The sequence below is a fragment of the Lepidothrix coronata genome, unplaced genomic scaffold (assembly GCF_001604755.1).
Source record: "Lepidothrix coronata isolate B3197 unplaced genomic scaffold, Lepidothrix_coronata-1.0 Scaffold186, whole genome shotgun sequence".
Lineage (NCBI taxonomy): Eukaryota > Metazoa > Chordata > Aves > Passeriformes > Pipridae > Lepidothrix > Lepidothrix coronata.
The window spans coordinates 1,426,252-1,439,954 of NW_016690366.1; the positions used below are offsets into that span (position 1 = coordinate 1,426,252).

General features: G+C 47.6%; 1 protein-coding gene across 5 annotated transcripts in view; it reads left to right on the forward strand.

The window, feature by feature from the left end:
* WNK2 (WNK lysine deficient protein kinase 2) overlaps positions 1-13,703 on the forward strand; it is a 120,858-nt gene that overhangs the window by 69,781 nt on the left and 37,374 nt on the right. For all 5 annotated transcript variants that reach the window (XM_017830978.1, XM_017830980.1, XM_017830979.1 and 2 more), the window contains exons 10-17: positions 2,705-2,899; positions 3,946-4,491; positions 7,322-7,636; positions 10,434-10,483; positions 12,473-12,638; positions 12,719-12,835; positions 12,991-13,158; positions 13,375-13,420. In XM_017830978.1, the coding sequence (XP_017686467.1) occupies positions 2,705-2,899; positions 3,946-4,491; positions 7,322-7,636; positions 10,434-10,483; positions 12,473-12,638; positions 12,719-12,835; positions 12,991-13,158; positions 13,375-13,420 (1,603 nt within the window). The remainder of the gene's footprint in view (positions 1-2,704; positions 2,900-3,945; positions 4,492-7,321; positions 7,637-10,433; positions 10,484-12,472; positions 12,639-12,718; positions 12,836-12,990; positions 13,159-13,374; positions 13,421-13,703) is intronic.

Here is a 13,703-nt window from a genome sequence, read left to right on the forward strand (position 1 = left end):
CAATGTTGCATCTTCTAATTGTTTTGGGTTTTTTTCCAATTTGAGTGTCTGTGGATTTATACTGTTAAAGTTACAAGGCAAAGTTACCTAATCCACCTGGATATTTTCCCCTCCCTGTGCCTCATCCTGTTCACAAGCACTTTAAGACACGAACTGAATTTGAAGTAGAGGTTTTAGGAAGCCTCTCTGTTCCCTGAATGCTGTTTTCCTGCTGTTAACGTGGTCTTTCCTCGAGTGGGAGGTGGCTGAGCCACCTGTGCCAGTGCCCCCTGTCCGTGGTGACCCGTGGGCAGCCGTCTGAGCTGCAGATTAACCCGGCTGGGTGTGAGAGCTGAGCTAGCTGTGGGAACTGGCAGGTTTGTTTGCTCCAGCCCAGTGGGTGTGCGGCTGCTCTGCTCTGGAGCTCGGGCTGGGTCTGGCAGGAGTTCCTCCGTGGGGTGAGTGGGCCCCCCCCCAATCCCTCAGGCACTCCCCAGGTGCCTCCACCTTGGCCAGTTCATCCCATCAGCAGTGCCAGGCCAGCTCCCACGCTACCATTCCCTTGGGTTTGGAACTGTAACTGGGTAGATGCCGCCTCTTTTCCCAAAACCTGGGGTGGCAGAAACTGCAGCACAGATCCATGTTGCTGGGTTTTGATGTCACATGGCAGAGTAATGCTCATGCATGACCACCTTATGCTGCAGGAGCCACACTGAGGCTGCAGGGAGTTCTTCAGTGCCACCTCCAGTGTGATGTGCTCACTCTGGCACTGTGTTGTCAGCCCTGGATATGTGACACCAAGCACCAAATTCTCTTTTGTTCCCCGATCCTGTATTGGGAACTTACCAGTCATGGCTGAAGTTTAGCTGTTTAAGGGTGGATGGCATCTTGCTTTGTCAATGCAGAGACAGGCTGAGAGAGCTGGGGGTGTTCAACCTGGAGAAGAGAAGGCTCCAGGAAGGCCTTTCCAGTGCCTAAAGGGGCTCCAAGAGAGCTGTACAAGGACTTGGGCAAGGGATGGAGAGACAGGACAAGAGGGAATGGCCTTAAGCTGAAGGAGGGTATGTTCAGCTAAGATATGAGAAAGAAATTCTTCCCTGTGAGGGTGGTGAGGCCCTCGCACAGGTTGCCCAGAGAAGCTGTGGCTGCCCCATCCCTGGAAGTGTCCAAGGCCAGGTTGGACAGGGCTTGGAACAACCTGGGCTAGTGGAAGGTGTCCCTGTCCATGGCAGGGGGTGCAATGAGATGATCTTTGAGGTCCCTTCTCATTGAAATGTTTCTGTGATTCTATAGTACATCTGCTACAGTTTTACTGCATTAATACCAAACTGGTTGAGGAGTCCTGCTATTAAAAAAGTGCTGAGCAACATATTCCTACACAGATTTGTGGTGGAAGTGGCAAAGATGAAGGATTCTAACACTTGGCTATCCCTTTTAAAGTTTACCTTCTGACCATGGGCACGGTGTGAGGTGCTGTGTGCTGCAGAGCCTGGTGGAGCCATCAGCCCTGTGGTCCCAAATAGGTCACCATGAGCCAGCCTGTGTCTCCAGTGCCATCTTTCTGGACCAGAAGGGGTTTTAAAGTCTTTCCAGAACTAATTAGAGGAACTGAAGGAGGAGATACTGTTAGCACACAAAATGTGGAAGTTTGTTTCTGTTATTTCCAGCTTTAATGCAACATTTTCTCACTATTCTGCTGCCCAAAGCCTGCTTTCCCTGGAAGAGTAAAACTGCTTTTTTCACTGCCACACTGTCACTACAGCACCTCAGAAATAACTGGGACCCAGCTTTTACTGTAATTATTGTGGTTTATTGTGTCTCAGATAAGAAGTGTTGTGGTTCCTGTGCCTGCTTCTTTAGGTAGCAGCTTCTGCACGCCAGGATGAGCTGGGTATTATCTGCATCTTGAAAGTTAGTGGGTGGGATTTCACAGTGCCAACTGGAACAATCTCTGGGATTTAAAGAGTCTGAGTCGTTACAAATAACCTCTCCAAGACAGTTAGAACTTGTCTTTTTAGGTAATGTGTCTTTTATTTAAATATGTTTTAAACACGGGCTGGTGTGCAGTGTTTGAATTAGGAGTGTCCATCTCTTCTGTAAGCTGTCCCTGCCGGGTGCCTGTCCTGAGGGGCTGGAACGGCTCCTGAGGGGCTGGAGCATGTCCAGAGAAGGACAACAGGGCTGGGGAAGGGTTTGGAGCACAAGTCTGATGAGGAGCAGCTGAGGGAGCTGGGAGTGGCTTATCCTGGAGAAAAGGCTCAGGCAGGACCTTTTTGCTCTTTCCAACTCCCTGACAGGAGGGGGAAGCCGGAGGGGGGGCAAGTTGGGCTCTACTCCCAGAGAACAAGTGACAGGACAAGGGGAAACTGCCTCAAGTTGCATCAGGGGAGGTTCAGGTTGGATATTAGGGAAATTTTCTTCATGGAAAAGGTGGTCAGGCATTGGAGGGGTCACTGGAAGTGGTGGGCTCACTGCCAGTGTCCAAAAAACATGTAGATGTGGCACATGGAGACATGGTTTAGTGGTGGACTTGGCAGTGCTGGGTTGGCAATTGGACTCGGGGATCTTCAAGGTCTTTTCCAACCTCGGTGGTTCTGTGATTCCGCAGTCCAACCGGCAGGTCTGTCCTGACAGTGAGCTGGACAGAGGCAGGCAGTGTGTTCCACCACCTGGTCCTTCTGTGGCCCACAAGCCAATAAGCCTTTTCCCCTGTTGTCTCCCGCAGCAGCAGCAGCCCATGTCCCAGGCGGCCCCCCTGCCGCAGGTCCTGGCCAGCCAGCCCGTGTGCCCGCTCCAGCCCGCGCCACACCTGCTGCCCCAGTTCCCGGCGCAGGGCTCGCCGGTGGCAGCCAGCAGTGCCCCCCTGAAGCCCCTGCAGATCTCCACTGTGCCGCAGCTCCCGCCCGTGGCCCCCTCCCAGGTAACGGCGTGTGAACACATCCATTTGGGGGAAAGCTCTCCAGCTAATAATTAACGTGATTTCCGGTTTCTCGTGTGGCTATTTTGACTGCATGCCAGTTTAATTAGGCCATGAGAACGTTTGCTTTTTCCCAGTTCCCGTGTATTCCTTGATTATTTATTATTTGTTTGGTGAATAAGAAATCTCTTGTACCCAACCCTGTGGCATCCAGTTAATGGCAGTTCCAAACTGGCAATAACTGCTTTTTGATGTTGTTTTGGTTTGGGTTTTTTGCACTGTTCCCTCTGGAACACTCTCTTCCCCATCCCAAGCTTGACAGCATGAGAAGTTGCCCTTTTATTTTCTGTTTTCTGACCTCCTGACTTCACCACTTTCCCCTACACCTGCCACCCCTGTCTCTTTCTCTGCCCCGGTTCTGGTCTCCAAAGCAGAGATGTACCCTTCCCTTGGCCTGGGAGGTGGTTGGTGCTGTCACTGTGTTTGCTGGTAACAACCACTGTGATGTGAAGCAGCTTGTGCCAAAGGGCAGGAGCAAGCTGGCACCATGATGCCAGGGTTTGTTTCATCACCAGGAGGTTTCAATTGTAAAAACCCTTTTTTCTGGGTTCTTCCACACTGCTTGGGTCGCAGCTCATTTAAAAACAAGGGTTTAAATAGTCTTACTGAATTTTGCATGAAAGAGTTTCATGTTATGTCTGGTTTAATTCCTTTTAACTTCTGTTAAAATAAAAGCAGCTTTTAATTAGGATGTTGCTTGAAGGCTTCAAGATGGTGTTAGAAGTAGTTTTAAGCTTCTAAGGTATAAAAATGCGTCCCCAAAATGTTTTGGTTTTTTTCTTTTTTTTTTTTGCTTTTACTAACGATTTAAGCATAAATCAGTTTTTATTACTGTTTGTAAACCTCAGGAAGTGAATGGAAGTGATTAACGAGCAGACATAATTATCCTCATGGCACAGGTGGTTTTTAGGGACTTGCGTGGCAAATGAAACTGTTTTGTACCATCAGTGGAAACACCGGCAATTTATGCGATATTGTATTTTTTTCAGATTCCTCAGTTTCCTGTCATTCCTGCAATTACTCCTCTGGCAGGCCTTGACAGCCTTCCTCCAAACCTCTCTGACATCCCTGCTGCAAACGTGCCCCCCATTCCTGCTCCTTCCCAGTACTTTGCTCCGGCCGTGATCCTGCCCAGCCTGCCCATGAACCCCACCCTGCCCATGGCCCCCAACTCCCCTGCCCTGCCCATGCAGGCCGTCAACCTGCCTCACACTACCGTGGCTTCCCTGGTCCTGCCCTGCCAAACCATAGTGCCAAACATGTCGGCTGCCACGATCCCGCTGCTCGCCGTGGCCCCGCCGGGAGTGCCAGCGCTGCCGCCGCACCCCGGGGTGCCCCCGCTGCCCCAGCAGCCAATGTTCCAGCCCACCTTCCAGCAGATCCTGCCGAGCGACGCGCCCTCTCCCCATCACGCGCAGAGCACCCAGGCCGTGTCCCAGCCGCAGCAGCCGCCTCCTCCTGCTCCTCCGGCGCTGCAGCCGAGCGTGATCCACCCTCCCGAGCCGGCTCTGGCCGCGCCGGGGGCTGCTCACCAGGTAACTGCCGGGCTGGGGCCACGCCGAGCAGCGCTGGGCCGTGGGGCGGTCTCTGGGCACGGGCATTCCCGGGGCTCTCTCCCTCACCAACGCTCAGTGGGGAGGCTTGTTCCTTGCTCTTGAGATGTTCTGTTGGCTTCTCGACCTCGGTCCTGGAGATGGTGGCTGGAGCTGTGAGGTCAGGGGGGAGCAGGTGGTGCCTTCACCCAGGGACAGGGGGGTGTCATGAGTGTAACCCAACAGGCTTTGGACAGCGAGAGGACGGAGCACTTTCTGAATTCCCTCTTCCTTCTCCATCTCAAATCTGAGGAGGTGTGAACTGTGGTTCTCCTGGGGCAGGAGGGCATGCTGAGCCTTGCTGGTGCCCATATCTTAGTCCATGTCAGATGCAGAGGATACACATGGGGGAGTTGGCAGGAGCAGAAGAATTGTTTTGATGCAGAACATCTTTAAAACAGCAAAGGGAAGTGTCCATCTGGTAACAGCTCCGGAAAACTGCGTGGAAGAGCACTGTCAGGCCTGCAGGGCAGGGATGGATTCGAACTGCAGACCCTTCCCTCCTTAAGAGAAATTAAACATAAATGGAGCTCAAATAGTTGCAGTATTTACAAGGAAACTGGCTCAGGACTTGTTGACAGAGTCTGTAAATACTTCTCTCACCACATCTGTGATACGACAACGTGAAACACAGTCTGACCCGAGCAGGAGAGGGCACTCAAATCTGTTAATTAATGGCATTTGGAAAATCTGTGTTCTGCCACATCCCTTCGCCATAACACGCTGATTAAAATTCATAACATCCCATCCCAACCTGCCATAGCCCGGCATCTTCAGAGCACTACATCATTTTTAAATCTCTCTCTTCGGCAGTATATTTGGTACAGAAATACTGTCTGTGAGAATTACAGTAGCATGGAGCCTGGGAATGTTACCCAGTATTCCCAGTGGCTTTGGAGGGGGTGGAATCAAGCCCATTAGGCACAGGGAGCATGGCAAACGCCAGAACTGGAGAGCTGATGTTCCCAAACCATCTTGACACAGTCATCACTTATCAAATATGTATGGAAGAGTTGCATATGGAAGAATTTAGAATAAAAAAATGGCTATTACAAAGTGCAGAGAAATATTTTAAAATACATTGTTCTGATGTGAAGCACTTTTAATGGACAGGTATTTCTGTACATAATGCAGTGCTGTTGTTGCAGTTGATGTTTAGCACGTCTGAGTTTTGTTTCGCCCAGGTAAATTAGACATTGAAATATTTTGTGAATTATTCTAGTTATATAAGATTTAAAATAGAATGTCACCACCCTTCTGTGGTGTTACACCACAGTTGTCAGTCTAAAAACCCCCCCTAGGGCAGCCGTGTAACTGTGAGGTGCTGTGAAGCACATCCTGTCTTTATTTTTACCCGCAATAAAACCTGGGATAATAGTTTTCAGCTCACACCCAGAACTTCCAGAGAGCATGCAGCAACGAAACAGTGTGGCCTAGATCCCATCTGAGTCTTGACTTTTTTTAATGTATTTTCCAATAGCCTAAATCTCTAGGTGATGATACTTTAAAAAAAGTACAAATTAGGCACAGTTCTACCTAGTACTAAAAGTCTTTTTTCTTCCATATGCTCCTTTCTTTCCTTCTTTCTCTTCCCACAAGCTCAGTCCCTTTGGAAAAAACACATGATGTACCTAAAAGGAGAATGTTCTGGTTTTAAATATACAACTCAAAAGGACTGTTATGCAGAATAACAACCCAGTCTCTAAGGTAGCTGGAATCCTGTCGCCTCAGTCCAGTTCCCACCAAGTGCTTACGCACCCGAGTTATTTTAATGCACTGGAGAAATCCAGTGAGATAAATGAAAATCCCTCTGTCCACAGGGGAGTGTTGGCAGGATCGGGGCCTTTGAGCTTGGCATGTCAAGGGTTAAGTTGTGACTTCAGTGTGTAAACTACACTAAACTAAAGTAGGACACTGGTGCATATCAAGTGAAAAAGAGTTAACTGTGTCATTTAACCCAGCTACTGATTCTACATATATATGGCAGATTCCTTAAAATATCTGAAGTTAGGTTATGGGTAGAGTGTATTTTTCTCTACTTGGACAGTTTGGTAGGCTACTGAAAGCAGAGCGAAGTATTCAGGAGAATGAATTCATCACCAGAGATTTTGAAGTGAGTCCAGAGGAGGCCACGGAGATGCTTTAAAAGGTGGAGCCCCCTCTGCTCTGGAGCCAGCCTGGGAGAGCTGGGGATGTTCAGCCTGGAGAAGAGAAGGCTCCAGGGAGACCTTAGAATCTCTTCCAGTGTCTAAAGGGGCTCTAAGAGAGCTGGAGAGGAACTTGGGACAAGGATCTGGAGGGACAGGACAAGGGAGAATGGCTCCAAACTGCCAGAGGGCAGGGTTAGATTGGATATTGGGAAGGAATCCTTCCCTGTGAGGGTGGTGAGGCCCTGGCACAGATTGCCCAGAGAAGCTGTGGCTTCCCTATCCCTGGAAGTGTCCAAGGCTAGGTTGGACAGGGTTTGGAATTCCATTCTGGAATTCTGTGATTTTTCATTATTTAGCAAAATATGGCTTTGTCCCTACAAATTAACTGGTGCCTGAGCAATGCACACGGTGTCATAATCATATAGAGAGAATCTTGAGTTTTTTTATTTAGTCATTCCAAAGGAAGTTTAGTCTCTTTAGTAGTTACTGAGCTCACCCAAACCCGGTCTCACTGCAGAGCTGGGGTCCTTTCTCCGTGGGTGCGGGTGACTTTGATGCCTTGTCACGTAAGTCCCGAGCCCTCTGAGCAGAGGTGTGTGCTAACAGCTCTCATTGTGTTGCAGCCCATGCCTGGACACACTCAGTTTGCTTTGGAAGCTGGAGCCCAGGTGCCCGTGCTGCCGGTGCAACCTTCGATAGTCATGTCACCGCCGTTGCAGCTGCAGCCTGAACTGGTGCCACCCTGCGTCGCTCCCGAAGGCGCTCCCCAGGTCCATGGCAGCCTGGCCACAGCCAGCCCGCCCGTACCTATAGACCCCAGCCTGCCTGTCCAGCCCTCTGCTCTGCTGCAGCTCCAGCCTGATCTTTCCCAGCCACTGGGCCAGCAGCTCCCAGCCCCCTGCTCGGCTGTCCCGGCAGGCGCAGAGACATCTCAAGAGGTAGAGCCCTTCCTCTGAAGTAACCCACGGGCCTCAGCCTTAACTTCGTACTTCCTCCTTCGTGAGATAGGGAGCTTATTGCACAAGGGAGGTTATCCCCTCACTCTGTTGAGCCGCTTGTCCTGGCTGCCGGCAACTCTGGGTCAGCAAATAATTGGCAATTCCAAGTGAAGCTGGAAACCTCATGTTGTACCTTGGGAAATGTCTCCTCGAGGCAGCAGCACTTGTCTGTAGCTGAGCATGAGCACAGAGATAGACATTTAAGAGATTAAGAAATTCTCACTGTGAGTCAGTGAGAATTTGTTCTGTAGAGTTTCACCTGTGTTTTGTCCAGTCCTGTTTTAAATGTCTCAAGCACTTGTGTGACCAACCATCATTTGCCTTAAGAAACTGCTCCATTATCTAAGTCTTCGTTATGCGAAAGCCCTTCATGTTCCTCAGCTTGAGCACTATTCCCATTGTATTTAGCATTTTATCCTCCTATATTGCCTAAAGTCTACTCTAGCCCTGGGATTTTTGTTTCTTCAGATATTCATAGGCATTCTTAATTCTCAGTGGTCATATAAGCAGGACACATGTTAGTGATTTCCTTTGGAGAACTACCAGCTTCTCCTGTCTGCTATTTTGACTTTTCTTTCCATTCCCGTAATTACTTAAACTTCAGTCTTGACAGAACATCACAGAACATTTCCTTCTCTTCACCTCCCTGTTAGCAAAGCAAAACAAAAACCTTGACATTTCTACCTAATTTCAGGAAATAAGTCTGATTTGTTCTCCATTTGTGGATGGAAATGTCCCCCTGTGATTCTGCATTCAGAGTTGTTCCTCCTGAGGCTCTGTTCTGAGCTACCTTTCCTCCCAAAGTATGTGTTTCATCTTTTCAAACTGAATCTTTTGGTTCTGCCTGTTCTTCCATGGCTTTTCAGATGCCTTGACTCCACAGTGCAGCCTGGAATTCCATTGGAGGCACAACTCAACACTGCCTCCAGAAGATGCTCAGGAAAGGTTATGCCGACACTAAAGCTGGATTCCAGTTCCCCATTTTTCCTGTCCATCAGTGGCAGATTAATTCTTATCAAATCAACATTCCTGCTGTAATGTAGGACGTTTCCTCGTGAATGTCTGTATTCTATATCTTAGATGGAGCAGGAATGGTAGATCCTGTCTGTAGTACTTCACTTGCAGGCTCCCCAGGAAAGCCTGGCTGGGTCAAGCATGTCCATCACTTAAGGTATTCCTTCTCCAGCTGCCTTTTTTCTGAATGCACAGCTCATGACAGGGTCAGTGCTGGTGCCTTCAGTGCAGGGTCAATCCCATTAGACATTGTGGAAACATGAACAAACCTCCTTGTTGTGCAGTGTGATACGGGGGGTGCAAGTCATCCTGTACTACCTTAGAAACCCCTGGCCATCAAGGCACATGTCTGTCCTTCACGTCCCATATCCCTCAGGACATTTAACTGCTGGTTTGCTAAACTCATTCTCATGTCCATCTGTAAGTTACCCGCTTCTCTTGTTCAGTTTAAGAAATCAAGCCAGTATCAATCCATGTGCTCTCCGTGCTGGTTTTTGGACATACATTGGTAAAGTCTTCTTGGGTGTAAGAGAAGTTTCATACTTGTCTGTATAATCCAGACACTGCATTTTGTTGCTACTCTGCCATGTTTTTATCTCTCCTGTTGTGTTCAGACGTGGCAGCCCTCGCATCCCAACCGCCCTGAACCGCTCAGGCAAATGAGATTTTTGTAAGGCACTTGGTCAAGTGCATTACCAAAATGTAGATACATTATTATATCTGTGTTCTCACTGTTCATTAATTTTGCGGTTTTATCGAAACTGCAGTCAAGCTTGGCATGGCCTGTGTGTGGTGTGAGAGACAAGGAGTGGGACTCACTGGTTCACTGCCACAGAACCAGTGGGGCTGACTGGTTCACTGCTGAGCTTTTAACCCCAGCCCACCACTGCTTGAGTGTTAAGTGTAGCAGTTGCAGTCCAGGGGCTTGTTTCTAGCTGTGCATCTGTAGAAGGATTTTATAGACATATGTTTGTAAATATGTATAAATATATATAAAATTATATATATTTATGAATATATTTGGGGTGTGTGTATATGCACAATTATATACATGCACGAGTGTGTGTGTCTGTGTACAAACTGTGTAAGTTTGTTACAGCAGGGCCTGTAGCACCGTCACAAATTATGTGGAAGTGGGTTTACCTGGTGCAAACGCCGTGCTATGATGTCTGTCCCAGAGCTGCAACCAGTGAAGAGTGAGGCTTTTAGGGGAAATTTGTGTAGAGAACAAGAGGATGTAATGCGAGGGTGGTGTTATTAAATGATGAATATCCATGTTTTAATTGTAAGTTCCTCAGAAATTTTCCCACTAAGCCAAACACAATGAAAATACTGAGCATATTTCAGGAAGCTATATAAAGCAACTAAGCAAATTAGCAGATACATTCAAAACTAAAAGACAATGGGTGCTGATCTGAATTGGTCCCTCAATGAGGTTTTGCCATGGTGGTGAGAACTGTTGTGTTCCTTTCATCATCTCATCTGCTGTAGAGGCAGCAGAAGGGAGCTGGTGGGTTGGTGGCTCTGTCTGAAAAAGTGGTTGAGGCCTCGGACAGAAGTGATGTTGGGAGGGTGAAGTGGGACATTTGTTTTATTTCCAAGTTCCAAAACTGGTTAAACAGAATGGTTTTAGGGTTACTGGTATCAACAGCAAAACCTTTCTTAAAGGTGTGTTTCCTCTGCCAATACACATTTGCTTAAATGACTTTTTCTTGCATTTTAGGAGCAGGCAATACAGGACAAACTGCAAACTCTGTCCCAGAGCTGTGAAAGGTATTGTTATTACCTCTTTGGTGTAAGAAGTGTTTGCTTTCTGGAGGCTGTTTGTCCTGACCTGACTGGGAGGAGATGGATGGGGACACATCTAGGGAGAAGCTGGCAGTGTTCTGTGTGCCCTTTCTGGCACCTCCAGCTCTTTCAATTCCTTAGTTTGGGTGCAGCATCCTCGCTTGGTGTATGTACAGCAGTATGGAACTTGTCTTTTTCTTAGGATAACTGAAGAGGTACAGCCCCTGGCTTTGACACTGTTGAACCTGTGGGAAAACATGCCACAACCGGTATAGCCAGGTATATAGTTTGTTCCCTCTTTGGGAATAAACTGGGTATTCCCAAATCACCTCCTGTAAGGATCCTTCCGCAGGTCTCTTAGAGGGAGCGGTGCATTGGTGGGAGTTGTGTGTTGAGCTGGATGCCTTGCCCACTGCAGGAGCCAGCACCAACTCTGTCCTTATTGATTGCTAAGCCTTGGGATTAGGATTTTCATAACCCTCTTCTATTTTCCTGAATAGACAAAATGAGTTCAGTGAATGAACATTAAAGACACCTGTTTCTGACCTTATTCTACCCCATCACAAAAGTTCACCTGACACAAGTCAGTGCAACCCCACAACCATAAAGTGGAACTTTTTTCCCAAGAATTTGCTGCTGTTAAATACTGTGTGGAAAGGGAGATCTGATCTTCTGTGACTGTAGATTCGTTCTGGCTGTAAGTAAGTTAGATATGATAGAACAAAATGAGTGCCCTTTGTAGGAAGGCACACCAAATTTTCAGTCACTTTTTGAGTCCTAACTCGCCTGTTGCAGAGCTGTGTTTAAAGGTGGCTGTTAAACACAGCACCAGCACACGCCTCGTACTCACAGAGGGAGGGCTCACTCTTCCAGGTGAAATAAAGGACAGCTTGGAGCTGGGTTGTGCTTTTGTAGAGTGGACAGTAATGGCATATGCATCACGTGGCTGGGAATTGCTCCAGAGATGTGATCTGGAGTATATCCTGTGCACTAAATGTGTTCACTTTCCTAACACAGGAGTTACACAGACAAGGTGGCTACAAATGGAGGAGAAATAAGTTGTTCTGTGCAGCTAGTGCAGAATGAGAAGGAAAGCCTTGAGTTTAGGAAAGGAAGTGGATCCATAGGTTAGACTTCAATCCTTTTCTCCCTGTGTGGCAAAATGAACACAGGAATAAATTGTCCAGGAGAGCTATGGAATCTCACAGGAGCTTTATAAGGTCAGTTTACACACACCTCTGTGAGGACTGGTTTAGCCAGAGCTGATCAGCCCTTGGGGTAATAAATGGGCCAGATGGCCTCACAGCTTTCATTCTTCACTTGTTTTTTATGAACCTGAGGAAATTTCCTGCAAATTCATTGCATGTTTTATGTAGGCCATGTTACAGTAAGGTTGGAGCAACTACTGGCTTGGCTGCTAAAAATATTATACTGTTGCTAGGTGGTCACCTGGGATATTGGGGCACGAAACCTTTCTGATCCTTGAGAGCTGCAGAGAGAGGAGAGGCAGTCTGCTATGGGATGCTGTACTGACCTCATTCTTTCCTCCCTCTCCAGCAAACCTAAGCTGACCCTGTTTGCCCCTCTGCTGGGAGTGCAGGCGGGCAGGAGCTGAGAAAAACTGCACCTTGAAAAAGTAGGAACTGGTGCAGTTCAGAGAGGGACTGTCAGGATCCCTGAAGTGAAGGCATAAGGTGATGTGGGCATATATTCAGAGTGATGAGATTTTCCCTATGGTGTTGTCAGAAACATTAATAGATCATTTCTTGGTAGGTATGGTAGCCAGAGAATGTACCTGATGAGAAATAGTGCCCTTCACTCACTGAGTATCTTCCAGCTGACTCAGTTTGGCCAAAAAAGGTGCAAATGTGCCCTTTTTTTTGCCGCCTCTGTTGTTGTGTAGCTTACCCGTGTGTGACTCCCTTGTGTGTGACTGGGTTTATTGTGGGGTTGTTCTTCCTATCCCTTATAAAGCTACATGAGTCCAGATGTTGCTTCGGGTAAAGAGATGAGTGACAGCTTTGAAGGAGCAATAGGAAGCGGAAAGCAAGAAGGAAAGTCTTCAAAGAAGCATAAGAAGTCCACACGTGCTCGTTCGCGCCAGGAGAAGTCCAACAGACCCAAACTGACCATATTAAATGCAAGTACAACCTGCTGGAGGGTAACTTTGGGATTCCTTTGGCTTTGCCAGGAGTAAAGGTTGTTAATCTCTGCGTGCAGGTGTGTAACACTGGGGATAAGATGGTGGAGTGCCAGCTTGAAACCCACAACCACAAAATGGTGACGTTCAAGTTTGATTTGGATGGTGATGCGCCAGAGGAAATCGCTACTTACATGGTGAGATGTGGCTCCCCACGGGCTCTCAGTGCACCGAGTTGCTTCAGGCAGCTTCTTCTCACATGTGCTTGTTGCCCAAGCTGTCTGACAGCTGTGGAACGAGGCATTAATCAAAAAAATACTGTTTTCCTCTTTATTTTGATGTGGCCCTCTAGGTAGAGAATGAGTTCATCTTGCAGAGTGAAAAAGAGACTTTTATTGAGCAAATGAAAGATATCATTGATAAAGCAGAAGATATGCTCAGTGAGGACACAGAAGGAGAGCGAAGTTCTGACCAGGGAACGAGTCCCCAGCAAGATGCTGATAGGCTGGAAATGAGCGAGGTAAGAAATGCTAAATAAAGTTTTCTGGTTTGATTCATTTCTCTTTACAGCCAGATGCTGTAAATTAGTTTTGCATCCTGTGTTCAAGAAAAGTAAGAAGTTTCTTAGCTAGAAAAATAATGCTTTTACTTTGTTAAGCCTTACAATATGAGTGCTCCTTGGGATGATGCTCCTCTTGCACTGGTAGAGCTCATTCTTCTGTTGTTTCTTTAACAGGAGAAGCGTCAGTCTCAAGTGAAGACACCTGTGTATCAGCAAAATGGTAAGTGTGCCTTTAAATTTTTAGTGGAAGGTATGCCTGCCCATGGCATGGGGTTGGAACAAGGTGGTCTTGATCCCTTCCAAGCCTAACCATTCTGTGATTCTGTGATTCTGTGATTCTGTGATTCTACGGATACAACTTAATCTCAAGCTTTGAGGCAGTGAAGAGTTCATGCAGAGATTTGCAACCACTGGTGGTTGGAATATATCTAGAAATAAGGGTGTAATAGTGATCCCTGCTGTTAGCAAACTGGAATATTGCAGGGCTAACTGGGATGGGTGGG